The 25,762-nt window shown below is 57.4% G+C and overlaps 2 protein-coding genes across 12 annotated transcripts in view; one reads left to right on the forward strand and one right to left on the reverse strand.

Annotated features, from left to right (window-relative positions):
- SCAP (SREBF chaperone) overlaps positions 1–14,439 on the forward strand; it is a 109,186-nt gene extending 94,747 nt beyond the window's left edge. Inside the window, exons 5-24 of one of the 6 annotated variants that reach the window (XM_064274623.1) lie at positions 670–890; positions 1,090–1,195; positions 1,841–2,013; positions 2,416–2,542; positions 5,058–5,170; positions 6,263–6,357; positions 7,648–7,746; positions 7,885–8,103; positions 8,931–9,005; positions 9,126–9,307; positions 9,835–10,029; positions 10,109–10,307; positions 10,386–10,501; positions 10,587–11,118; positions 11,502–11,587; positions 13,036–13,118; positions 13,202–13,368; positions 13,546–13,626; positions 13,802–14,008; positions 14,084–14,439. In XM_064274623.1, coding sequence (XP_064130693.1) covers positions 670–890; positions 1,090–1,195; positions 1,841–2,013; positions 2,416–2,542; positions 5,058–5,170; positions 6,263–6,357; positions 7,648–7,746; positions 7,885–8,103; positions 8,931–9,005; positions 9,126–9,307; positions 9,835–10,029; positions 10,109–10,307; positions 10,386–10,501; positions 10,587–11,118; positions 11,502–11,587; positions 13,036–13,118; positions 13,202–13,368; positions 13,546–13,626; positions 13,802–14,008; positions 14,084–14,329 — 3,322 coding nt within the window. In that variant the 3' untranslated portion in view covers positions 14,330–14,439. Of the gene's footprint in view, positions 1–669; positions 891–1,089; positions 1,196–1,840; positions 2,014–2,415; positions 2,543–5,057; positions 5,171–6,262; positions 6,358–7,647; positions 7,747–7,884; positions 8,104–8,930; positions 9,308–9,834; positions 10,030–10,108; positions 10,308–10,385; positions 10,502–10,586; positions 11,119–11,501; positions 11,588–13,035; positions 13,119–13,201; positions 13,369–13,545; positions 13,627–13,772; positions 14,009–14,083 lie in introns of those variants that run through there. The other 5 variants (XM_064274621.1, XM_064274622.1, XM_064274624.1 and 2 more) reach the window with 5 other exon arrangements.
- A 258-nt stretch (positions 14,440–14,697) lies between these two features.
- The window catches only part of PTPN23 (protein tyrosine phosphatase non-receptor type 23), a 44,459-nt gene continuing 33,394 nt past the window's right edge, over positions 14,698–25,762 (reverse strand). For 2 of the 6 annotated variants that reach the window (XM_064274618.1, XM_064274617.1), the window contains exons 4-27: positions 23,768–23,928; positions 23,285–23,412; positions 23,083–23,159; positions 22,355–22,404; positions 22,090–22,221; positions 21,765–21,845; positions 21,547–21,678; positions 21,415–21,462; positions 20,940–20,996; positions 20,749–20,807; positions 20,534–20,613; positions 20,299–20,413; positions 20,134–20,199; positions 19,604–19,749; positions 19,074–19,385; positions 18,845–18,999; positions 18,604–18,755; positions 18,341–18,520; positions 16,416–18,249; positions 16,144–16,328; positions 15,917–16,021; positions 15,703–15,841; positions 15,503–15,616; positions 14,698–15,421 (exon numbers count right to left, since the gene is read on the reverse strand). In XM_064274618.1, the coding sequence (XP_064130688.1) occupies positions 14,942–15,421; positions 15,503–15,616; positions 15,703–15,841; positions 15,917–16,021; positions 16,144–16,328; positions 16,416–18,249; positions 18,341–18,520; positions 18,604–18,755; positions 18,845–18,999; positions 19,074–19,385; positions 19,604–19,749; positions 20,134–20,199; positions 20,299–20,413; positions 20,534–20,613; positions 20,749–20,807; positions 20,940–20,996; positions 21,415–21,462; positions 21,547–21,678; positions 21,765–21,845; positions 22,090–22,221; positions 22,355–22,404; positions 23,083–23,159; positions 23,285–23,412; positions 23,768–23,887 (4,947 nt within the window). In that variant the 5' untranslated portion in view covers positions 23,888–23,928 and the 3' untranslated portion in view covers positions 14,698–14,941. The remainder of the gene's footprint in view (positions 15,422–15,502; positions 15,617–15,702; positions 15,842–15,916; positions 16,022–16,143; positions 16,329–16,415; positions 18,250–18,340; positions 18,521–18,603; positions 18,756–18,844; positions 19,000–19,073; positions 19,386–19,603; positions 19,750–20,133; positions 20,200–20,298; positions 20,414–20,533; positions 20,614–20,748; positions 20,808–20,939; positions 20,997–21,414; positions 21,463–21,546; positions 21,679–21,764; positions 21,846–22,089; positions 22,222–22,354; positions 22,405–23,082; positions 23,160–23,284; positions 23,413–23,767; positions 23,929–25,762) is intronic. The other 4 variants (XM_064274615.1, XM_064274620.1, XM_064274616.1 and 1 more) reach the window with 3 other exon arrangements.

Consider the following 25,762-nt stretch of genomic DNA (forward strand, 5'->3'; position numbering starts at 1 on the left):
CCCTGGGCCTGCGTGAATGGCATGGGTAGACCTGAGCTTCACCCTCAGGGTTTAGACAGAGTACATGTCCCCCTGGGGTCCCTGTGATGCTGCCTTGTGACTTGGACGGCTTCCAGCCTGTAGGTTGTAGATGCGAATGTGACAGTGCTGAAGAGAAACAAGCTGTCCCTGGGGTACACTTCTAAAACCTCAGCCCAGGTCTTCCTCCTCAGCCTGTCAGTGGGTTTCTGGAGTCTGCTGGCTTTGCTGCTGTAGCACTGCCAGGTTTTATTTAGCTGATGCCTTTGCCAGGCAGTTTTGTGAACTAAATGGAACCCCTAATTGTTACCTTTTTCCCTCTTGTCCACCAATCAGCCAATGGGTTTGAGTGGGTGGGACTGTTCACGTGCCCATAACGCCCTCACTGGCCTCTCCTTGGAGGCGAATGGGCATGTGGGCTCCGGGCGTGTGGGCTCCAGACGCACTTTGAAGGTCAGCCAGCCACATGGCTTGGTTGTCGACTGCCTGGAAGACTTTCCTCTGCTGCCCTTTTCCTCAGGCTCTCTGGAGATGCCAGGGAACAGAACACAGGGGCATCTAGGAGTCTGGTGGCAGAGGCTGCCCCAGAAGTGCAGTGGGCCTACCCTGTGCTGGCAGACATAGCTGTGCCTCATCCTGTCTCCTGCGCAGCTCCGGGACCAGGAGCCTGGAGGAGGTGTGCCTGCAGGTGACCGACCTGCTGCCAGGCCTCAAGAAGCTCCGGAACCTGCTCCCTGAGCATGGATGCCTGCTGCTGTCGCCTGGGAACTTCTGGCAGAATGACCGGGAGCGCTTCCATGCTGACCCTGACATCATTGGGACCATCCACCAGCACGAGCCCAAAACGCTGCAGACCTCAGCCACGCTCAAAGGTACCCAGAGCAGGTTCCTGAGGACCCGCCAGGCCAGTCAGTGGCCATTGCCTGCTCCTGTGGGCCCTCTGGTGGATCAGACGTTACCCCTTGTTTCCAGGAGTGGGCTGGGGGAGGGACTGGGCACTTGGTGGCATTGCAGTGGCTGCTGTTCCCTCGTCAGTACCTGCTGGCTTCTTCGCTGTCTCTCTGTCTGCAGACTTGCTGTTTGGGGTTCCTGGGAAGTACAGTGGGGTGAGCCTCTATACCAGGAGGAGGATGGTCTCGTACACCATTACCCTGGTCTTCCAGCACTACCATGCCAAGTAAGACTGCCAGCTCCTGGGTTCTGCCAGCTCCTGACTGGCCTGTGGAGTGACGAGACGCTCTGAGTAGCACCAGCCCCCTGTTCCTCTTACAGTGCTCAGAATGCTCCCTGGAAGCTCATAATTTTTGGGCCTTCTGTTGAAATGCTTCCTTGTTAGACTGAAGGATACTGTCTGCTCAGGTTTGAATGGGGATGAGCTGACAGCTGGTTAAGAAAAAAGGACTGAGGCAGGGCTGGCAAATCCAGCGTCGTGCTGCTTCCAGTGCCTGTTCTGAACCTGGGACAGATGTCCCCAGCCCCTCCGCTGCCTGTCCTGAACCTAGGACACAGGTCCCCAACTGGCTACTGCTGAGCCCCATATGGCCTCAGAGTCCTTCTTAACAGCACTGCAGAAAGCTTTCCAGTGATTGGCGAGGCCACTTGAGATGCTTCCACTTGGCTGTCCTGAGCCGTTGGAACCCACAGTGGTGTGATGGGTGGGGAAGGGGTGCTGAGAAACGGACAGGAGGTCCTGAGACAACCTTGCCAACCTTATAATTCTTCCAACACCCCTGGAGAGTCCCTCTCTAACATGAGGAGGGGTGATGTCTGTTCTCTGGACCAAGAGGTACACTCCACCCACCTGCCACCCTTCCATGCCCAGGTTCCTGGGCAGCCTGCGTGCCCGTCTGATGCTGCTACACCCCAGCCCCAACTGCAGCCTCCGGGCAGAGAGCCTGGTCCATGTGCACTTCAAAGAGGAGATCGGCATTGCTGAACTCATCCCCCTCGTGACCACCTATATCATCCTGTTCGCCTACATCTACTTCTCCACGCGTAGGTCCATGGTGTAGGTGGGGGCTTTCTCTGAGCCAACGGACACTTCCAGGTCACCCACTTTCCAGCCTCTGGAGGCGGCTCAGGGCAGAGATGTAGAACGTGCCTGGTGGTCATGAAAGCCAGGGGTCCATCCCCCAGCAGGGTCTCAGGGGCTTGGGTGGGTACAGGGCTCCTCTCACTTCTCAGGGAAAGACCCTTCCAGGCTTGAGGGGTTCCCGAGAGGTGCACCATGTCCATGAGACTGGGAAGTGTCCGTGGCTGCCCTTTCTTTTGGCTAACGCAGAAGCCATCCCTCCCCTGATTGTCAGGGCACCTCTGCTTCCCATGAGCTCAATTAAGGGCCTGTGGGGGCCGGGGGTGGGGAAGGTGCTGCCCTGATGTGTCCCCTCTGTCCTCCAGGCAAGATCGACATGGTCAAGTCCAAGTGGGGGCTGGCCCTGGCCGCCGTAGTCACGGTGCTCAGCTCATTGCTCATGTCTGTGGGGCTCTGCACACTCTTCGGCCTGACGCCCACCCTCAATGGCGGGTAGGTCCCCAACAGGCCCCACTGGGCTGCAGTGTGGGCCCTCAGGCAGAGAGTCTTGCATGTCAGGGTACTTTCCTGCCCGGAACTGTGCCCTTTGCCATCACTCCATGTCATCACATTGTTATCTTTGACAATGAAATGGTACATTTTTTTCTTCTTTTATCTGCCCTGTATTTACATACCTTATAGGTGTGTATATGTGGGTATGTGTACATATGTGTATATATTTGTGTGTATGTGTGTATATATAGGTTATGTATTTTCAAGTGGGTGTGTCTAAAAGTGCGATTGTGTATGTATACGTATAGTATGTATTTGCATATGCCTGTGTCTAAGTATTGGAAATCCTGGTGGCATAGTGGTTGAGAGTTGTGTCTGCTAACCAAAAGGTTGGCGGTTCAAGTCCACCAGGAGCTCCTTGGAAACTCTGTAGGCAGTGTTGTAGGGTTGCTATGAGTCGGCATCAACTCAATGGCACAGGTTTGGTTTTTTCTGCTGAGTATGTGTGTGTGGGGGGTGTGCTTACATGTTATATATGCACATACATATATGCACACTGTGTCTTGATGGCTTAAGTTACAGAAGGGTGTGAGATAGAGAAGGGTACATTTCTTCTTTCTTTAATATTAAAACATTTAAATACCTGGAGGAACCCCCGAGACTATGGCCGCCGGGCACCCTGCTAACTCAGAACAGAAGCAACTCCTGAAGTCTGCCTTTCATCCAAAGATTAGACAGTCCTGTAAAACAAACAGTAACACACGTGAGGAACGTGCTTCTTAGATCAGTCAAGTGTACGAGACCAAGTGGGCAACACCTGCCAAAAGCAAAGACAAGAAGGCAGGAAAGGACAGGAGAACTGGACAAATGGACACAGCAAATCCGGGGTAGAAAGGGAAAGGGGTAGAGTGCTGGCACATTGAGAGAATTGCAGTCCATGTCAAAAAATAATTTGTGCATAAATTTTTAAATGAGAAACTAATTTGCACTGTAAACTTTACCTAAAACACAATAAAATTAAAAATCATTTACATGCCTAATGAAGTAGATCATTTTAGAGTAAGCGTTTTAAAAGGTACCAACACCCTATAATTTGGCACCTTTATCCCTTGGGAAGCCCCTCCCTAAGTGGGTCCTCTGGTTTGGTCTCCTCAGCTCTGGCAAGGCCCCACCCACCTGTTGGTGGTTTACTAACCAATTGGCCTCTTCGCCCACCTGGGCTAGTCAGGATCGAAGCAAAAGCGATTTTGTGGTTTCTGTTATTCGTCTCATGAAATGTCTGCTTCCTTTCTTGAACCTGACAGTGTTAAGCACCTCCCCCTCCCATGCCTTTCTGCAGCACTCTCCTCAGGTTCCTCACTTCCATTGTCTCCACAGCAGAGACCCTGGCAGGTATGCTTAGTGGTTGTTCCTTGTGCATAGATGTCTCTGACAGTCTGTTACTAGCAAAGCGAGAAGGAGCCCTGGTGGTGCAATGGTTAAGCACTCAGCTGCTAACTGAAAAGTTGGTGGTATGAACCCACCAGCCATGGGGAAAAAAGGTCTAGCGATGTGCTTCCATAAAAATTACAGCCTTGGAAACTAGGAAGTTCTGCTCTGGCTTATAGGGTCACTGTGAGCCAGAAATGACTCATTGGTACACGTCAACAACAGTAATGTGAGACTGTAGCCTAGGATAGCTAATAGAATTTGGTTTACAACAATTACTCTCCCTTAAACTCAGCTTCTCAACAAAGGTGAACAGGTCCTTGAAGCCATGGTCCCCGGACGCTCTGTTAACCCAGAGCTAAAACCATTCCTGGAGCCCACTCTTCAGACAAAGATTAGACTGGATTATAAAACATAATACTCGTGAAGAGTATGCTTCTTAGTCCAAGCAAATACATGAGACCAAATGGGCAGCTCCTGTCTGGAGGCAGGGTGAGAAGGCAGAAAGGGACAGGAGCTGGTTGGATAAAATGGACACGGGAAACCTGGGGTGGGAAGGGGAAGTATGTTGTCCCATTGTAGGGATTGCAACTAGTATCACGTAACAATACATGTATAATTTTTTATATGAGAAATTTAAAAAGAAAAACAAAGATGAATAAGGTTTTAGGGTAAATTCATCTTCCTTCCATTCAGTTATGATGGCCTGACCTGTGGGTGTTTCTGTGGGCCCTTGGCTGTGGTCATTTCCTTTGGCTGGCAGACTCTGGTGTGGGCAGGGCTGGGAGAGCTGTGCCCTGGTTCTTTCCCCAGGGGCCTCCCCTGCTCTCTTCCTGCTGTGTGACTGGATGGAGGCAGGAATGGTCACCAGGCTCCTGACAAGTCTTCACGGGCTGTCTAAAGACCAAGAGTGGTGTAGACAGAGGCCTTGTTGGGAGGGTGGGGTTTCTGCCCTGTGCTGTGGGAGCCATTCAGCCCTCACTACAGGCTGGAGTGCCAGCAGCCCTCTGAGGGGCCCAAGCCTGCTGAGGACTGACCCTGTGTTGGGGGCCTCCACCACACTGTCCTGCACCTTCTCTCTCCCCAGCGAGATTTTCCCCTACCTTGTGGTGGTTATTGGGCTGGAGAATGTGCTGGTGCTCACCAAGTCAGTGGTCTCAACCCCAGTGGACCTCGAGGTGAAGCTGCGGATTGCCCAAGGTAACACAGTGGAAAGGTAGGGAAGTCCTAGGACGGCCATGCCCGCAGTTCCTCCTGCTGCTGTGTTCCCTGAGGAAACAGGGAGCCCCAGAAGCCTCCCTTGTCTCTGGTCTCCAGCGTAATGTGCAGCGGGCCATCAGCCCCTGACAGCTTTTTAGCACATGCCCTGCAGAGCCGTGGAGTATCCGGACTGTACTTTGTCCTGGCTTGTGTGTCAACAAAAGAGCAAACCAGGTTCTGCTTCGTGGCTGCTGTGTTTGGCAGTGGCCTTCCTTCTGGTCTGGGGCCTGGTGTTTTCCCTTCCTGCCTTTCTATACCACACGGGGCCACACTGGTCACTTTGGAGACTCTGCCTCTAGAGCTGTCAGAAAAGTTCACTCAGGCCTCACTGGTAAGAGTTTTGCATTCTAGGGAAAGTGAGAAAAGAGAGCCACCCTGGAGGCCTGGACTCTTGAGCTTCTTGCCCCTGGCCTTGATTCTGTGAGGAACAGGACTGAGGCAGGCTGTTCACTCATTCAGCAGCATTCCTCTGTCAGCTTCTGTGCTGAGCCAGGCCCTGCACTGGACATGGAGTTACGGGAGATGAGGGGAACTGGCCTTCCAGGCTAGGGGCTCAGAGCCTTACACATGCGACAGTGTGAAGGCGTGGGGCCCGGGGCCTCAGCGTGGGGAGGGACTTCTGAGGAAGGACACAGTTAGCCCTCCCGTTCTGCAAGCCATTCCGCCACATGGCAGGAGGACATCTCACAGACTGTGCCCATAGGGAGTAGACCAGGACAGCATGTCGAGGCTGGCAGTGGATAGAGTGGGTGGTTGTCAGCCGTCCTCTCGACTTGCTTGTCTCATCATCCTCCTTCTGGCTTCTGAGGATTCTAGGTCTCCCCTGGTCCCTCCAAGCCTTGAAGCCCCCTCTTCCCTGCAGCAGCTGTGTGGCACTGAAGCTGCATCTTGGAGCTGGGGCATTGACAGGGCCCTGAGGGTTGGGCACTTGGGTAGAATGGCTGCCTCAAGGTTGTGAGCACCACAAGGTTGTGTGCAGGCCTGTGGAGGGAGGTGCTGTGCTGGCCCCATGGCCCCTCTTGCCCCCTGCAGGCTTAAGCAGCGAGAGCTGGTCCATTATGAAGAATATGGCCACCGAGCTGGGCATCATCCTTATTGGCTACTTCACCCTAGTGCCTGCCATCCAGGTAAGGCCCCAGGGCTATGCCGTCTTCCTCTGGGCTGGAGACTGGGTGAGTGTGGAAACCAGCTGCAGGGTTTCCCAGCGGTGCAGCCGTGGGCAGGGTGTGCCCTTCTTTGGCACAAGCACCCTTGCCTGAGACAGGGCCTCTGCCTTCTAAGATGGTTGTCTGGGATGTACAGGGGCTCCTGGCATACCTGGCTCAGAAGTACTCAGTATGCCTGGCTTGGTTATGGGTTTGAGCTTCTGGCAGGCTCTGCCTTTGATCCCATCCTCTTACCCTTCCTCCCATAAGCCAGGAGGCCAGCCTGGCTGCTGGAGCTCAAGGGCAAGGCCGATAGGGTTCTGCAGGGACTGGTGGCTGGCTGTGTGGTCAGGAGCTCAGCTGCTTCTCAGGCAGGCACATGGTGGGCCCCGACCCTAACCTTGACCCTGATCCACAGCTGCAGTCTCCAGACACATCGCCTGCCCTGTGGGAGGCTACCACCCATTGCCCCAGGTGGCACCTGCTCTTAGCAAAGCCCCTCAGCTGTGGGGCCCATGCAGAGCTGGGAGTGGCCTTATGCTGAGCTGGGACCCCAGGCTGTTGCTGAGCATGCTGGGGGACTTGCTGCAGGAAGGGCGTGGCAGTGTTGTCTCCTCCCCACCCTTCCCCCAGGGCTGCTAGGCCTGCTGGGGTGTGAGGTTGATCGGAGGGCAGATGGGCTGGAGCAGGGTCTGTAGGACACACACAGCCTTAGGACATTAGAGCTGAATGGCCACTGTGCTGCTGCTTGAATAGAATCCATGGGGACTGCCAGAGGTCTCAACAAGGCAGGAAGGAAAACTTAAATCAGAAAATTCCAGCTAGCTGTTGACAGAGCTTGGAGACCAGAGACACTGCCTTTTGTCAGTTTTAGCACAGCATCAGTCCCTCCAGGGATCTGGAAGGTGTTGGCTGGTAGGTTGTGAGTGGGGTCAGGTGCTCAGTGGCGGACTTTTTGGGGAGCAGGCTGATGGGTGTCAGGTGTTTAGGTTGGACAAGGCTCCCCATCCTCTCTAGGGAAACCAGAGGGTTTAGGGGGAGTGCCTACCCTTCAGCCCTCTCTGGCCAGAGGTGCAGAGTCCCTGGTGGGGGGGTGGTGAGCTACGGGTGCTGTCCTCCCTTGCCCACTCCCAGATCCGGGAGAGCTACCAACAACTTCATGTCTGCTGTGCCCTGCCCACCAGGTTCTGGTTCTGAGGTGCTTGCAGGCAGGGAGCTGCCTCACTGGGTTCTGGACTGTGAAGTCATGGTGCCCCTCTCATCTAATTCCAGGAGTTCTGTCTCTTTGCCGTTGTGGGCCTGGTGTCTGACTTCTTCCTTCAGATGCTGTTTTTTACCACTGTCCTGTCCATTGATATCCGCCGGATGGAGGTAGGCGTGGGCTGAGTTCTGCCCCAGCTGCCGCCCTGCTCAGCCCCAACTGTGCTCAGGGAACCTCTGGATGAAAGAGGCACAGCCCTCAGGCAGGGCAGCGGCATACCCAGGCCCTGACTACTGCTCCCCCAACAGCTAGCGGACCTGAACAAGCGGCTGCCCCCCGAGGCCTGCCTGTCCCCTGCCAAGCCAGTGGGGCGGCCAGCACGCCATGAGCGGCAGCTGGCTGTGCGGCCATCCATGCCCCACACCATCACACTGCAACCGTCCTCCTTCCGAAACCTGCGGCTCCCCAAGAGGTTGCGTGTCGTCTACTTCCTGGCCCGCACTCGCCTGGCACAGCGCCTTATCATGGTACCTGCCACCCTGCCCCACCTTGCCCTCCTCCAGAGGCCGGCAGTCAGGTTCTCTCTTGAGGCTGCAGTTTTCCCTGGAGGAGGGGGTGCTCCTCAGGCCCTGGTGGCCCCTGGAAGCCTAGCTTTGTGAAGCTGCCCACCACCCCCAAACTGTTCAGACCCTGTTGGTTTCTGAGGAGCTGAGTCTGTCTCTGGGAGACGCAGCCCCAGCATCCCGGAGGAGCTGTCATCTCCCCAGAAGCCTGAAGCTGACCCAGGGAAGGAGCCTGCTAGCTGGGGTGTTTTCTCTGGCTCTGAGTTCATTTGGCTGCTCCCTAATGTGCAGGCATCTGAAATGCTGGGTGAAATAACTCACCAGCTGGACTGGGTGGGAGGGAGAGGAGCCTCTCTAAGAAGTTAGTGAGAGGGGAGTGAAGCAGGGGCCCTGCAGCGACTGGGGCCCCAGGCACCTCCGAAGCAGGTCAGGCAGATGATTCCCCTAGCCATGCTGACCACAAGAATGGTAGCAGTTTTCTGGCCCCAGCTGAGGCCTGGCTAGGGGTGGGGCAATTCTGTTGAACCTAAGGGTGCTCCAGTGTACCTCTAGGCTGGGAGGCTCAACCGGGACCATGGAGAAGGGACCAAGCCCTTCAGTGATAACTGGCCGCGTGTGGGGGAAGAGGGAACTCAGGGCAGCAGAAAGAGGGCAGACTGGCCTATGCCCTCTCCCCACCCCCAGGCCTGAGGCCCTGGCACTGTCTCCCAACCTGCGGGCCAAGGCTGCTGGGGTTTGGGGCTGCCTCTTCCTCCAAGGGACTCCACTGAGCCCCTGACACTCCACTGCAGGCCGGCACTGTTGTGTGGATTGGCATCCTGGTGTACACAGACCCAGCAGGGCTGCGCACCTACCTCACTGCCCAGGTGACAGAACAGAGCCCGCTGGGCGAGGGTGCCCTGGCCCCCATGCCTGTGCCCAGTGGTGTGCTGCCTGCCAGCCACCCGGACCCTGCCTTTTCCATCTTCCCACCTGACGCCCCTAAGCCAGCTGAGAACCAGACATCGACAGGGGAGCCATCTGGGCCCATGGGTCCAGCAGACAGTGTTCATGACAGCCCAGTCCCAGAGGTAACCTGGGGGCCCGAGGACGAGGAACTCTGGAGGAAATTGTCCTTCCGGCACTGGCCAACGCTTTTCAGCTACTACAACATCACACTGGCCAAGAGGTGAGTCGGGCTGTGCCGATTGCTGCTCCCAGCCCAGCTTGGTGGTGCCAGCTCACTGTCCCCAGAGCAGCTACTTCCCCCTCAGGTCACCAAGGGGGAACCTGGCTTGATTTCTGCACTTCGTTTCAAATAACTTACAACAACTCATAAGGTTGTGAGGTGGGAGCTGGTACTCTAAGCAGCCACAACCCCAGAAAGTGGCCCTGGGTTCGTGCTCTGGGGAATCAGTCACAGGGAGCTGCCAGCTCCTTGGCCAGAATGAGATCCACTGCTGGGCGCCACCCACTCTGTGCCAGGAGAGGCGAGACTTCAGTCCCAGCTGAGATGGTGGCTGTTTGGGGGTTGGTGGCAGAACAAGGTCGGGATGCCAGAGCTGGGCCCCAGAGAGACCCAACTGCCCAGGGACTGAGGGCTGATCTCTGAGCCAGTCCTGTGTGGAGAGTAGGAAGGGACCAGGGTGAGGAGGGCAGCAGCGGGAGCTGTCCTTCTCAGATGTCTCCTCTGAGGCCCACCTGCTCCTGTCCAAGATACATCAGCCTGCTGCCTGTCATCCCTGTCACCCTCCACCTGAATCCGAGGGAGGCCCTGGAGGGACGGCACCCACAGGATGGCCGAAGTGCTTGGCCACCGGCGAGGCCAGGCACCATACGCGGTGGGCTCTGGGAGACCAGCCCTGAGGGACCAGGTGGAGCTCAGGCCCATGGAGATGTCACCCTGTACAAGTAAGGCTTGTGAAGGGACGGGTAGGGCTGGCAGGCCAGGGCCGGGCCACGCCTCACCACCCCTCTCTGCCTGGCTCAGGGTGGCGGCACTCGGCCTGGCAGCGGGCGTTGTCCTTGTACTGCTGCTGCTCTGCCTCTACCGCGTGCTCTGCCCGAGAAACTATGGGCAGCCTGGTGGGCCCGGCCGGCGGAAGCGCGGGGACCTGCCCTGCGACGACTATGGCTACGCACCGCCAGAGACAGAGATCGTGCCCCTGGTGCTGCGTGGACACCTCATGGTGAGCACAGGGCAGCAGTGGGCGGTGGGGGGCACCGGGCCCAGGTCCACACCAGCACCACACCGTCCCCTCCTGCAGGACATTGAGTGTCTGGCCAGTGACGGCATGCTGCTGGTGAGCTGTTGTCTGGCGGGCCACGTCTGTGTGTGGGATGCGCAGACGGGGGACTGCCTCACTCGAATCCCACACCCTGGGTAGGTGCAGCTCCCTCCCACGCCTCTCCCTCTGCCCCTCCCCCATGCTCCCACCCTGCCTCAACCCTCCTCTGGGCCCCACCAGCAGGCAGCGCCAGGACAGTAGTGTTGGCAGCGTGTTTGAGGCTCAGGAGAGCTGGGAACGGCTGTCAGACGGCGGGAAGGGTGGCCTGGAGGAGTCTGGGGACAGCCCTCCGCTGCGGCACCGCCCCCGGCGCCCTCCACCACCTTCCCTCTTCGGGGACCAGCCAGACCTCACTTGCCTCATCGACACCAACTTCTCAGCACAGCCGCGGCAGCAGCCCCCAGAGCCCGCCCAGCCCGAGCCCCGGCACCGGACGAGCTGTGGCCGCGCTCGGGACTCCCCGGGCTATGACTTTAGCCGCCTGGTGCAGCGGGTGTACCAGGAGGAGGGGCTGGATGCCGTCCACTCGCCAGCCCTGCGCCCACCGTCGCCTGGGCCCGCACTGCCCCCCGCCCCTGAGGAGGAGGGGGGCTTGCCTCCGGAGAAGGGCTCTCCTTCCCTCATCTGGGCCCCCAGTGCAGACGGCTCCATCTGGAGCCTGGAGCTGCAGGGCAGCCTCATCGTGGTGGGGCGGAGCAGTGGTCGGCTGGAGGTGGGCGGGGTCAGGGACAGGGTTGGGGTGGGGGGCGGAGCAGTGACTGGTTGGAGGTGGGAGGGGTCAGGGGCGGGGCGGCTTGGGTGGAGCAGTGACCGGCTGGAGGTGGGCGGGGGCGGGCGGGGCGGGTTGGGGTGGAGCAGTGACCGGCTGGAGGTGGGCGTGGCAGGGCGGGGCGGGTTGGGGGCGGAGCAGTGGCCGGCTGGAGGTGGGCGGGGTCAGGGACAGGGTTGGGGTGGGGGCGGAGCAGTGGTCGGCTGGAGGTGGGCGGGGTGGGGTGGGGGTGGGGAAGGTGGCTGGAGGTGGGCAGAGCGTGGTATGTGCAAGGGGCTGTGGGCCTTACGGTGGGAGGGCAGATGCTCACAGCCTCTGGCTTGCAGGTTTGGGACGCCATTGAGGGGGTGCTACGCTGCAGCAGCGAGGAAGTCTCCTCGGGCATCACAGCCCTGGTTTTCCTTGACAGAAGGTGAGAGCGCTGGGGTGCCTGCCTCAGTGCCAGGCCACGCTGAGGACGGAGTCCTGGCTCCTTTCCCTGAGGTGTGACCCTGGGTCCTGGCTTTCCTTTGGAGACCTACAGCTAAGAACAGAGGGCTGTCGTCCACCTTGACAGGAGAGTGACAAGGAAAATGTGAAGTGCTTAGAATACTTAACCTTTTATCCACTATGACAGGGAGAGTAACGACAAGGTTCCCGTTTTCACCCCAGAAGTTATTCATTCGCCTTTCACTGCTGGCACTTCTGGGTTTCTCAGCTGCATTTTCAGTTACAGAAGATGTATTTTCAGAAGAACCACTCTCTTGGAACTTTTCTTCCCTTGGTTGCTGGAGGCTGTTTTCTCTTTTTTTTTTTTTTTTTTTTTCTGCTGCCTCCGCCCCGGCCAGGTGCCCTCTGCTGACGGTCTTAACCCACCTGTAGTTCAGAGGTCAGAGGGCCTGGGGTGGGCCTGTTGGTGGCACTGCCATCTCAGCTAGAGTTGGAGCTTTTATTTGGGGTGGAGGTGTCCTTTGCCTCAGTGCACTTGGCTTCTGGCCTTTTGGTCTCTGCCTGGCTTCCCACCCCCGCCAGGTTATGCACAGCCCTGGCCACTGTCTTGCTCTCCTGCCTGGCCAGGCTCATCGTGGCCTTCCAATGCTCATTGGGAGTCCTCTGCTACTTATTTTTTAGCTTCAAGGAAAACCCTGATGTCTCAGTCTGACCCAACCAGATTTCTGGTGACTGGGGCCTCCCCTCCCCCTGTCCTGTGACTCCCCCAGGCCTGCTGTGGGCCCCTCAGATTTGTGGGCAGAGGGCAATACTTTTTGCTGGAGTCAGATTTCAAACCCCACCCACTTCAAGGCTGTGGGGCCACTGGGCCAAGGTCCCCATGTCCTACCTGTGCTTAGGAATTCTTGGGCAGAAGAAACTCATTTCCTGTGGAAGAAGGAAATGGAGTGGGAGGTGCTGGGTGGAGCTGCCTTTCTGTGAGAATGTCCTCTGGGGACACCTGTGAGAGAGCAGCTCCTCCTGTGGCCCCAGGTCCTGTTTCCTCCTTGGAAACCTTACCTAAACTCCCGGCTGAGCTGGGGAGCGCTCCATGTGTTGGCTGTTTTTTTAATGTACACGCTGTACGTGATGCCCCCTGGGTACTTGCTCATAAGCCCCTCTGAGGTGAATACCATCAGCCCATTTTACAGATCAGGAGACTGAAGCACAGAGGGTGATAGTTATGATTGCAGCCTGGCTTCTCTGGCTCCCACTTTTATTCCTGGCACCTTGTGTTTCCCTCTCGGCCACGGCCCCTCATGTCCCTTCCTGAACCTGACCAGCCCTTTCTGTCCTCTTTTGCCCGTGTGCCCAGCAGAGCTGAGCCTGTCAAGTGCCTGGCTTTTAGGCCATGGACTGAGAGGTGCCCTGGCAGGTGCTCTTCTCTTTCAGGATTGTGGCAGCTCGGCTCAATGGCTCCCTTGATTTCTTCTCCTTGGAGACCCACACTGCCCTCAGCCCCCTGCAGTTCAGAGGTCAGAGGGCCTGGGGTGGGCAGAGCGTGAGGGGTGCCTGCCAAGTGCTCTCAGCAGTCCCTCACTTGGTCTCTTACCCCCAGGGACCCCAGGGCGGGGCAGTGCCCCCACGTCCCCTGTGTACAGCAGCAGTGATGCAGTGGCCTGCCACTTGACCCACACGGTGCCCTGTGCACACCAGAAGCCCATCACAGCTCTGAAGGCTGCTGCTGGACGCCTTGTGACTGGGAGCCAAGACCACACACTGAGGGTGAGCGTTGCTGTGGTCTGTAGGCTGGAATGGCCAGTGGTGGGGGTGGCAGCTATTTGGGTCTCTCAGGAAGAGGCTAGAGATGTTCTGGATAAACGTTGAAAGGCACTTCCTGGCCAAAATGTTAGTTTGGAAAATCCCAGAGTCTGAAGGTGATGTCTGTCTGCCCTGTCCCAGGTGTTCCGTCTGGAGGACTCGTGCTGCCTCTTCACCCTGCAGGGCCACTCGGGGGCCATCACCACCGTGTACATTGACCAGGTGAGGGGCTTGTGGGGGTGGCACCAAGCCAGGCTTAAGGCCCTTGGCTCTGACTGGCCCCCAGGGGCCTTCCAGGAGGCAGAGGGAGGGCCCTTGCCCACTAGGCACTGGGACACCCTTGTTGACAAGGTGATGCTTCACCGCAGTCACCCCGTTCCCTGGGCCTGTCCCTCAGACCATGGTGCTGGCCAGTGGAGGACAAGATGGGGCCATCTGCCTGTGGGACGTGCTGACTGGCAGCCGGGTCAGCCACATGTTTGCTCACCGTGGGGATGTCACCTCCCTCACCTGCACTACTTCCTGCGTCATCAGCAGTGGCCTGGATGATCTCATTAGCATCTGGGACCGCAGCACAGGCATCAAGCTCTACTCTATTCAGCAGGTAGGCAGTCCCAGAATTCTCACTCGTTTTTAGGGAGGATTCTAGACACTAAGCCTGTTGTATCCTCTTCTCTAGGACCTGGGTTGTGGTGCAAGCTTGGGTGTCATCTCCGACAACCTGCTGGTGACTGGTGGCCAGGGCTGTGTCTCTTTTTGGGACCTAAACTACGGAGACCTGTTGCAGACAGTCTACCTGGGGAAGAACAGTGAGGCCCAGCCTGCTCGCCAGATCCTGGTGCTAGACAATGCTGCCATTGTCTGCAACTTTGGCAGTGAGCTCAGCCTGGTGTACGTGCCCTCTGTGCTGGAGAAGCTGGACTGAGGGCAACCACTGGGCCAGTGTGCTCTGTGGGATCAGTGCACTGGCCCCAGACTGGTGGGGAGGAACTGAGTGTATCTGTCCTGCATCCAATAAACTTTTTTTAAAAATCACCTCTGCTGTGGGCCTGGTGAGGTACTTGCTTCTTCCAGGAGAGGAGCCCCTGCCTCACTTTCCACTCTTTGTGCCCAGGCACGTACTGTCCAAGAAGGGTATACAGCTACAGGGGTAGCTGTGGAGTGAGGGCAGAGATAAGGACCTCTTTAACCATTTCAGAGCTGAAAAGCAACTGTGGCCCTACCTAGTGTCAGAAAATTTCACATGGTACCACTGAGGCCCAGGATCCTGCAACACCACATGGACTCGGACACTGGCCACAGAACGGGTTGATTTATTATTTCAATAGCAAAGAGCTGAAAAAATGTCCCACGAAGGGGCAGAACCTGGCCCGAGGCCCATGATGCACCTCTGTGGGTAGGGGTGCAGGCTGAGCCAGGCCTGGGCTGAACGCAGCAGGAACGGGGACAGGGGCCATGTCCACCTGAGGGCCCTGCTGGACATAGACAAGTGGGTGCTGGAGACGATGTAGTGTAAGGTCGAGGTGGAGGAACCTGTTCAGGTCTTGTTGAGCGTCCACAGCGGATCCAGAAGGCTGAGGGGGTCATCAGCGGGCCGGGCAGCCCGAAGACCCTGCCCATTATGGGCCTGCAAAAAGTTCTGCTTGCTCATCCGCTGCTTTCCCCTCAAGGAGCTGTCCAGGGAGAAGGCCTCGGGGGTCAAGGAGGCCAGCAGCTCCAGGGAGGATGAGGGGGGCCCCGGGCTGGGGGCTTTAGGCACCGACAGCTCCTCCTCCGGCTGGGGGACCTCAGGCAGGGGGGACGAGGGAGGGGGTGGGGATGAGGAAGGAAGCTGAGTGGACTCTGTGAGGCTGGGTGGAGGCAGGCCTGGGGGCTCTGCAGGGCCTGGCAGACTAGCAGCTGGGGACTCCAAGCCTCCAGGAGGCCGGATGCTGAGCTTGGCGATGGTGGCCTGGATAGAGCTGATGGGCACGTCTCCGCCAAGGACTAGGTCCTGGGAATCCTGAGGCAGGTGATTCTGATAAGAGACATGGGTGAGGATGGGGGGTGCCAAGAAGCGGTGGCTGGGCCAACAGCCCTTCACTGGCTCCTTCCTCACCTTCTGGGTGACACCTGTGCTGGCCAAGGGTTTGCAGGGAGGGGGCAGGCCGTGGCGCTGCAGGACCTGTTCCACGTGCCTTACCACCGCCTCGTGGCAGAACCTCAGGTGCAGCTGCAGGGATGCATGTGGCCAGGTCAGCTGGGCAAGGCCTGCTGCCCTGGGCAGAGACCCTAGCACCTGCCTGCCCAGGCCCTCACCTTTTCCTGCAGCATGTGTTTCCTCTGCTGCCGCATGCGCCGCACCAGCTGAGGCAGTTCCGGGATCCCATTCCCAGCTTCCACCTCCTGCACAGCAGCATACAGCAGGGCGAAGGCTCCTGTGCGGCCTACACCGGAGCTGCAGCAGGGAGGGAGGTGAATAAGGCCAGGCCAAGAGCCCACGGGGGCCCTCAGGCTGCTGCCCACCCCTTACCTGCAGTGCACAACGATGGGTGTGTGCAGGGGCCGCTGGTGCAGGTAATGTGCATGCACCTCCTGGATGAAGCGCAGCAGGTTGCTGGGGCTGTCAGGGAGGCCTCTGTGGGACGAGGTAGGGTAGGGCCTATGAGCTAGGCCTGACCAGGCCCGTCCCTCTCATCCCTTCACAAAGGAACAGACAGCTCAACACCACCCCAACCACCATCCAGGGGGCAGACGCACAACTCAGGCCAGGTGGGGAAGTGCAGATGCACAAGGGAGCGCTTGAGGCTCTGGTCCCGGAACTGCAGGCTCAGCACGCGCTCTACGTGGGTTTCAGTGGTCCGGACACTGCTCAGGGCCAGGCTCAGGGCCCCATGCACCATGGGCTGGCCCCTCTCCGTGGGGAAGTAGCGTGTCACCTTTTGCTGTAAGGCAAACAGGCAGGCAGTTACAGCTGGTTTGCCAGGGTCCCTCCAACCCCCTACATCATGGGCACCCACCGAACCTCTCACCTTCTCCATCTCAGCCTCAGACACCAGCATAACAATGATGGACACTTTTTGTTCATGCACCATAAGCCAGAAGTCAGCTGCTGTGCCAGGCAGTGGGGCCTGGGTGGCCACCAACGGCGGGCAGTATGGCGAGAGCTCCTCCACACGGCTGGCATTGATGTAGTCGTCCTTGCCCGAGCGCAGCACCACCCGGTTACTGTCGTAGGGCATGACATCCTGGTGCCGGTTCTTCAGTGAGTAGCATCGGGCAATGGCAATGGAACGGCCACGGGCATCATGCTCCTGTGCGTCTTGCAGCTCCCGCCAGACGGTGTCCAGGGCCCCTGCATCCCCCAGCTGGCCCCGAAATGCCTCCAGCTCTTGTTGCAACTGCCGAAGCCTCTCAGGATGCTCGTAGGGGTCCTGCTCAATCAGTCGCAGGGCCTGGGGCCGACGGCCCTCTGCTGCATCCACCTTGGTGGGCTGCAGCAGGGGCTGCCCACCTCCCGGAGGCTGAGAGCCACTGTGCTGGCTCTCAGGGCTGGAGGAGAGCAGGTCTGCGGCTGTAGAGCCTCGGCGCAGGCATGGGGGCAGCTCTGCTGCAGGAGGCCGAGGGGCTCCCTGGCCAGGCCCTGGTGACGGGGCAGGGGAAGGCACCAGGTGGGGACTGGGGGCTGGCTGGCTGACAGGTGGGGGGCCTCGAATGGAGAGAGCAGCTGCCTGGGGGCCTAGGGGCCTGGGGGATGGGACAGGACCATATGCCAAGGTGGGATGGGGAGGCTGGGGGGGGCCAGGACTGGGGAAGGGCAGAGCCCCCGAGTGGGGGGGCAGAGGGTCTTGAGTGGGGCCTGGGTACAGCTGGGTATGCAGAGGGGGTGGCAGCTGCCCAAGGACACCAGGCTGAGGAGCAAAGGGAAAGGTGGCCTGGGGAGGAAGGGGCCCTGGGACCTGGGGGGGAAGGGGCCCTGGGGCCTGGGGGGGAAGGGGCCCTGGGGCCTGGGGGGGAAGGGGCCCCGGAGCCTGGGGAGGGAAGAGCTGTGGATGCTGGAGTGCAAGGGGCTGCTGGGGGGCCTGTGGTCGAAACGCTGCTCGTGAGGGATGGGGCTGGGGCCCAACCCTCGGGGCTGGAAAACCTGTGGGGATGCTGGGAGGAAAGTGGTGCTGGGCTGGGGGTGCTGTGAGGGGTTGCTTGGCCCCCACAGTGTAGGTGTATGGTGTGCTCAATGGCTGTGGTGGGGGCACTGGGAAGCAGGGCTGGGCAGGAGCAGGGGCAGGGTTTGGCCTTGGTGCCATATGGCTGGGAATGGGGGCCTGGACACTGTCTACTGTGGTGGTGGCTGGCCGGACCCCCATGGCCAACTCAGGGCCTGAGAACTGGGGAGGTGGGGCTGAGGGCAGAGCTGCAACTGGTAGGGGTGGCCCCACCCCTCCGTAGGGACTGCTCACCACACCATGCTGGGGGGATGATCGGGGCACAAGGCCCAGCTCTGGAGTATAGGCAGGGTTGGGATAGTGGGCAGGCCCGGGAGCCACGGCCATTGCAGCGTGCCCCAGGGCATGGGGAGGCCTGGGCTGCAACATTGGGGTAGAGCCCAAGTAGGTACCAGGGGGCAAAGGGCTTGAAAGATAGTGGGGTCCTGGGCCTGCGGAGCCGGGGAAGGGACTGGGAGAAAAGTGGAGCAGGGTAGCTGTTCCCAGGAAGGTGTCTGATGGCCGTGGGCCAGCCACCATGTCAGGTGGCAGGCTGCGCAGCTCCTCGGGCAGGTCTCCTGTCTCCACCACCTCACCCTCCTCCCTGCGGGGCAGCAGTGGCTTTGGGGCTGTGGGCCGAGGTGGTGGTTTCTTCTTCAGCTCCCTGTGGGGCAGGGAAGGAGTGAGGCCAGGCACCCATCAGCCAAGCCCAAGCCTGGCCTGGAGCCACACCACAGCCTAGAGGTCACACCCACCTGTCTAGGAGCTGCTGGCGGGCAGCCTCACGGGCCTGGCAGGTGGACTGGGCTCGTTCCAGGAGAGTAGCCACCTTGCTCTCCAGGTCTGCATAGAAGTCTTTGCCTTCCTGGGACTTCTTCATCAGGTCCTCATAGGCTTCATAGGAGGCCACCAAGGTCTGCAGAGTGGAGTTCCACCTGGCCGGGCAGAAGGCCAACCTGAGGTGAGGGGCAGGCAGAGGGCGAGACAGCAGGCAGAGGCACAGGGGCCAGGCACTGACTTGTGGTCCAGTTCGCTGAGTACCCGCCGCACGGCTGCATACTGCACATTGGCCTCTGTCAGTGCTCGGAGGACGTTGTCCTGGGCTGCCAGGTTCTGCTCCAGGTACACCCTCAGCTGGTCGTACTTCTTCAGCTGCTCCTCAAACAGCTTCTGAGGGAGTATGTGGGAGAAGAACACTCATGGCCTTACCATCTAAGGGTGGGGCCCCCATAGAGCCCCCTACCCTGCCTGCCCCCTACCTTTATTTCTGAGTGGTCTGTGGTGACGAGAGAGGCAGTGATGTCATCTTTCTGGATAAGCTCACGCAGCTGCTGCTCCAGGGACACGCGCTGGTCCCGCATCTCCTGCACCTTAGCCAGGATGCGTTTCAGGTTCTGCAGCACGGCCTTGTCCTCTGCGGACAGCAGTGGTCATTGAGGCTGGAGAAGCCCCAGCTCCATGTCTCCCCATGGGGTGGGCACGGCTCACCTGCAGTGAGGGCTGGGGTGGGCAGGGCAGCCCGGACCTGGTCCAGAGGCCCGCTAAGCAGGCGCAGGTTGCCAACGTGCAGATTCATGGCTCGGTGCAGCTCACTGTTGGTGAAGGAGGCCTTCTCATGGACCTCCATGTATTTGGCCCACTCTCGCCGCACCTCCGCCAGCTCAGCCGTTGGGGCTGCTGGGCTGGCCCCCGCCTGGCCCACTGCCTCCTGGAACTTCTGCTCTAGCCGCTCATCCTCCTCCAGCAGGTCCCTGATGTCCTTCAGGGAGGCCTCCACATCCGTGAACACACCCGACAGCACTGCAAGGCGGGGGAGAGACACAGCCCCTGAGGCAGGCAGACCAGGCCCCACTCAAATGTCTGCTGTTGGGGGCGTGTGTGCAGCCCCAATGTTGGCTGAGCTCTGGTCACACACAGCACTGCGATCCGTGGGGGCCGCTGCTTTTGCCATGGCCTGGAGAGGTGTGGCTTCCACGTTCGTTCCCGCCCGCCACCCGCTTGCTCTGGCCCTTGTTCACCTTGCATGGACTGGACGAGGTTCCTGACGGTGTCGGGCCGGACGCTGAGAGCTGCACACTTCTCCATGAGCTGTGGTGGGATGTGACTGTATGCATCAAGGTTGTCCACTGTCTCGGGATCCAGCTGCATAGAATCCATGAACTGGCTGTGGAGGCAACAGGACGAGGCGGGCACTGACACCATCCGCCCCATGTGAAGGGTACCTGCCAGGGCAGCCTCCACACTACCGAAGCAGGCCTGAAGTCTGCAGGTGGCAACTCTCCATCCCCAACCCATCTCCACACCAGATCTAGCCTGATCTGCACCCACTGAAAAATGAAACACAAGGGACATCCTCCTCCCAAGACAGTAACTCTCACCTCCCAAATCCAGCCCACAAGGCCCAAGGGATGGCGGGTAGGCGTAGAGCTAGAAAATCCTCTGCATAAGCAGACCGTTCACTACTCCTTGCCAGCACAAAGTGGCGCTGGGACCCCAGACAAGTCTGGTGTGTGCCCCCCACACCTTCCACCCCCTGGCCTGCACTCACTCCAGGACCTCATTCTTGTCCTCGATCTTGGCCATAATTTCCCGAAGCAGCTTGGCCTTTTCCTCACTGCCGGGGAAGCGAGAGAGCAGTTGCTGGAGGTTTGTGGTCTCTAGAGATACCCCGAGCCCACCTATGCTAAGGATTAGGGCCAGCCCGCCCACCCACCTGTACAGTGATGAGGCCTCATGGGCAGCCATGGGCACCAGTTTGGCGAAGATATCAGGGCCTGTGACAGCAGGGTCTGTGGGGTTCACTGGCAAAGGCTTCACCAACGGGGCTCCTGGGGAAAAGAACTGTGGTGTTAAGGCCCACACAGAGCCCTGGATGGAGTCTGTGGCTCTGTTCTAGCCCCCCATCTTCAGCCCTACCCCAACCCTCAGCCTCTCCTCAGTTCCCAGACCTTTTACAGGTTGAAGGGTGTCCAGTGCTGGGACCACCTCATGGTAGATGAAGTCGTTGTCCTTTTTGGCAGAATTGTACCTGGGACAGGGGGAGTAGGGAGCCCTGGGGGTCAGCACAGATCTAGGACCCAGCCTCCCAAAAATGCAGGCAGGGGGATGACCCTTCAGGACTAGAGTGAACCAGGGCCATTCTCAAGCCACCCCACAGACTCACTTTCCTCCAATGACATCCATAGCGAAGCGAAGTGCATCTTGCACAGTGTCAGGCTGGCCCTGTCGGGTAGGAATAGGGGTGGGGCCTCAGCACCAGCCAAGTCCCCGCCAGGCTTCTACCCAACCATGTACCCTCAGGGGTTTGAGGGGACAGCCAGGCTGATAGCCAGCCAGGCCCTTCCTCAACTTTACCTTGGCCAACTTGATGGCTTCATTGAGCTTGTCCAGGGCACTCTGGAAGTATGCAACCTGCAGGGGACAGAGCCTGGTCTGTCCTTCCCACTTGGGCCCCAACTCCCTCCTGCCTCCCCCCACCTAGCCCTGCCATCAGGTATCCCCGTAAAAGACAAGGAGCTGAAGAGACATCCAGGTGCCAGCCCAGCCAATGGCACCAAGGTTAGCATCACACCCTGCTGCCCTACAGCTTACACTTCCAACCAGCTATCCAGCCATGGGGAGCCCACCACGCCACCTCAGACTCCTGGGAATGAGGGCTGCATGGAGGACACAACACATGAAGAAACACTAGTCCTACGGCAGAGTGGTGGCCAGTGACGTGGGGGTGAGACAGAAGACCACTTGGTCCATGTAAAGGAAGGACTGCACCAGGGTCTCACTAACGAGCTGGAGCCAGTCCTGCAACCCCTCCTTGCCTCAGCTTACTCACCCGCTCCCCAAACTTCTGCTGCTCCTCTGCCTGCTTCCCCATGTGCAGCTGGAAAGAAGAAGAGACATCACCACCTGTTCCCGGGCTGTGGCAGCTCAGCCCAGCTTGCCCCTGTGGCTGTGGTGCCCTCACATGAGCCACAGCTGCAAAGTAGTAGATCTTCATCTGCACCAGCTTCTTCCAGTCCTTCTGGATCCGGCCCAGCAGTGAGGCAGTGTCGGGGTTCTCTAAGGCACGGCATGCCTCCTTGTAGTAATCCACAACCTGGGGGCCCAGTCAGCAGAGGATCTGGAGTAAGCCAGAGGCCTGCCCTCAGTCCCTAGAGGGCCGCCACCTACGCCTGCCCCTACCTGGGCACTGATGCGGGCCACCAGAAAGCTCTTCCTGTTGTCCAACATCGACTTCTCCAAGAGGCACTCCTGAGCCTGGCCCTGGGACAACAAATGCAGGTACACTCCTCGCTCCCCGAGACCTGCTCGTCCCCAGGGGGTGGGCCACAGGGATCCCCTCTCCTCTAGCCTCCCTGACTCCAAGAAGCACAGCCCTGTTCCTGGTCCACCTTAGAACTCAAAAGACCAAAGCCAAGGCCCCCTGCCTGTCCCTTAATGCCCGCTGAGACACGGCGTGGCCCGGGGCCCAGCCCTAGCTGTCCTGTCCCGACCGTCTCCTCCTCACCAGCATGAGGTTGACATTGAGAGTGAGGATCTGGCGGCTCATGTCAACGCTGAAGGCCTGAGGGAAGTGCTCGCGCAGGTAGGCAAAGGCACCGGCTGCACACTGGAAGTGGGTGCAGGAGACCTTCATGCCCTGGGAGGAGGAGGAGGGGAGGATGGCTGAAGGCAGAGCCAGACAGCTACCTGTGTCACTCCCTTTGCCGACCCACTCAGCGCCACTCCCTGCTAAGTCCATATGTCCCACCCACCACCCCTCCCCTCCTTACCTCCTCAGACACCCGCTTGTCCATGGCCCCCAGCATGGAGTGCAGTGCTCCTGGGGAGGCAGAGGACATGGTATCAGGACAAGCCTGGGCTGCTCCCCTAGGCTGCTTGACCTATGCCAAGCGTGAGGCAGAGGGGGACAAGGCTGTCATCCATGATCAGGAAAACAGGAGTCTGGGAACCGGGCCGGGAGTCCACGGACACCAAAGTTGGAGCAAATGGGGAAACTCAGCAGTCAGGCCAAGCTCCTCAGTCTCCCATTCTGTACCAGGCAGCTGCTAGGGGGTAGAGGACTGAGGGGCTTCCCTCAATAGTCCCCAGCCCAGGGGTCCAGTCCTGAAGCTTCAGGAATGCCCACACAGGACCCTGGGGCTCCCCATGCATCTCCCCTAAGCAGGCTGATGATGGGCCATCAGGGGTGAAAGAAGGAGACCTTTTAGGCTAGCCTTATTCTCTCTGCCTGAAGCAACCCAAAGCCAAGGAGCAAGAGGGAAGGTCCAGAGCAGAAAGGAGGTCATCTCTCCTGGCCGGAGTACACAATGGCCACAGTATGGCAGCCAGCCCAGCAAAGGAGCTGGCAGAGCTGTGGGGAAGGACGTGGAAGGGTGAGAATCCAGGTTCCTTCCATCAGCCCACTGCCTTTGTGGCTGGCTGCTAAGCTGAGACCCTAGGTCAGCAGGGCTGGGAGGCAGGGCCATGAGGAAAGGCTGAAAGGGGTCAGGCAGCTCACCAAGGTTGTAGAGAATGCAGGCCTGCTCATACTTGATGTCCTCATGGGCCACAGATTTGCCTGAGAAGATCTCTGTCCTGCAGACATGCTATCCGGTCAACTTGAGGGAAGGGGCTGGCCAGAGCCCAGGCAAGAGAAAGTGCATCCCCCCACCCAGACACTCCCCAGGGTCCCCGCCAGCCCTGCTGCTGCCAGGTCTCACCAGGTGACAGCAACAGCAGCCTCTTGGCCCAAGCCCATGGGGACCCGACTCTGCAGGTAGTGGAGCTGGCCTAGGTACTTGCGCAGGACACTGCAGCCCTCAAAGTCCCGTGGAACACGGACGGCATTCTGGGGGCGGAATGGAGAAGCAGGCCTGGATCACTTGGGGTAGAGGTCAGGCAGCCCAGCCCCTCACAGGGAATATGCATCAGACCTGGGAGACTGCACAGAAATCCACGGCTACCCCTGCAGTCATTCAGCAAACCACCGCTCTAGAAAGCAGCTTCCAACATGGATTAAAGTTGGTAATATATTTAACTTCTGACCCATAGCTGTACATCTAAAAATTCTTAGTAACGGATGTCCAGAAATAAAAATGCTAAGATCTACATGCAAAGGTATTTATCACAGCATTATTAACAGGGTCAAAAACTGCACACCAACATTTCCATTAAAAAGGATTGTTTACATCAGAGCCACCCACACAAGAAAATCCTCCGCAGCCATGAAAAGTGAAGACGAGGATCTCCACTGATATGCTAAGATGTCCATGACGTAGAGTTGAGCCAAAAAAGCATGCAACAGATGAATGGTATGATTTCATTTATGTAAAACCATATAGATATCCAATATCCAAATAGGTATCTAGGCAAAAAGAAAAATATTTACAAAGGCTAAATACCAAAATATTAGCTGGAATTTCAGTGATTTCTCTTTCTCATACACGCACACATATGTATATTTAATTCTTTATATTAAACAGTTTCAATCTTTCTAAGCAACAAAGCTATTCGTATTCTGGGGGGAAAGATATGCAGATGACACAACCTTGCTTGCTGCAAGTGAAGAGGACCTGAAGAACTTACTGATGAAGATCAAAGACCACAGCCTTCGGTATGGATTACACCTCAAGAAAAGAAAAATCCTCTCAACTGGACCAATAAGCAACATCATGATAAACAGAAAAAGACTGAAGCTGTCAAGGATTTCATTTTATTTGGATCCACAATCAATGCCAATGTCAAGAAACCAAATGACGTATTGCATTGGGCAAATCTGCTTTAAATGACCTCTTGAAAGCGTGAAAAAGCAGGCGTCATTTTGAGGACTAAGGTGCGCCTGACCCAAGCCATGGTGTTTTCAGTCGCCTTGTAGGCATGTGAAAGCTGGACAATGAATAAAGAAGACCAAAGAACAACTGAGGCCTTTGAATTACAGTGTTGAAGAATACTGAATATACCATGACTACCAGAAGAATGAACAAATCTATCTTGGAAGAAGCACAGCCAGGATGCTCCTTGGAAGCGAGAATGGCAAGGTATCGTCTCACATACTTTGTACATAATATCAGGAGGGACCACTCCCTGGAGAAGGACATCATGCTTGGTAAAGTAGAGGATCAGCAAAAAAGAGGAAGACCTTCCAGGAGATGGCTTCGACAGCGGACTGAAATACAGCAATGACTGTGAGGATGGCATAGGACTGGGCAGTGTTTTGTTCTGTTTGTCGTACAGAGGGTCACTATGAGTCAGAACCAACTCAACAACACCAAACAACAACAACATTCATTGCTGGTGGAACTGTAAAACGGTAAAGCCACCGTGAAAAACACTCTGGTGGTTCCTGAAAAAGTTAAGGATAGAATTACCAATGATTCAGCAATTCACTCTTAGGTATATACCCAAAAGAACTGAAAGCAGGAACATAAACAGATACTTGTACACCAATGTTCACTGCAACTATTCACAATAGAGCCAATAGGTGAAAACAGCCTAAATGTCCATCAACAGATGAAGGGATAAACAAAATACAGTACATACATACAATGGAATATTATTCAGCGATAAAGAGATATGAAGTCCTGATACATGATACAACATGGATGGACCTTGAAAACATTATGCTGAGTGAAATAAAGTCAATCACAAAAGGATAAACATTGTATGATCTCACTTATACAGGAACATGTATAGAGGTCTAAGTTTATCAGTGGTTACCGGGGAAGGGCAGCAGAGAGGGGAGAAGGGGGACTCTGCTTAGGAGACACTGAGCTTCTTTAAGGGTGAGGGAAAATATGAAAATGGATAGTGGTGATGGCTGAACAAGATAAACGTGATTAACTGCACTGAACTGTACATATAAAAAAATGTCAAAATGGGAAATGTTTTCTTAAGCGTATAAAAAAAGGAAAAGAAAAAAATTGTCTTCTGCTTCCTAAAATAATCTTTGGGAAACAATGGAAGTGATTCCCTCCAGGTCATACAGATCCACCTATATTCCTTAATTCAACCAAGAATGGGCACCCTCTTGCCCCACCTTGGTCTGTCAGAATCTCTGACCTGCTGCAGCTTCTTAGACGTGGTGGGAGCAAGCAGACAGAGGAGTCGGAAAGCAAACTCTTATACCACAGCACACCACTCCAGCCCTAGGCCTGTCAGTTTTATTTATTTCAGAGTTACAACCAGAAAGCCTCCTTAGG

This window comes from Loxodonta africana, chromosome 22, assembly GCF_030014295.1.
Source record: "Loxodonta africana isolate mLoxAfr1 chromosome 22, mLoxAfr1.hap2, whole genome shotgun sequence".
NCBI classification, from domain to species: Eukaryota; Metazoa; Chordata; class Mammalia; order Proboscidea; family Elephantidae; genus Loxodonta; species Loxodonta africana.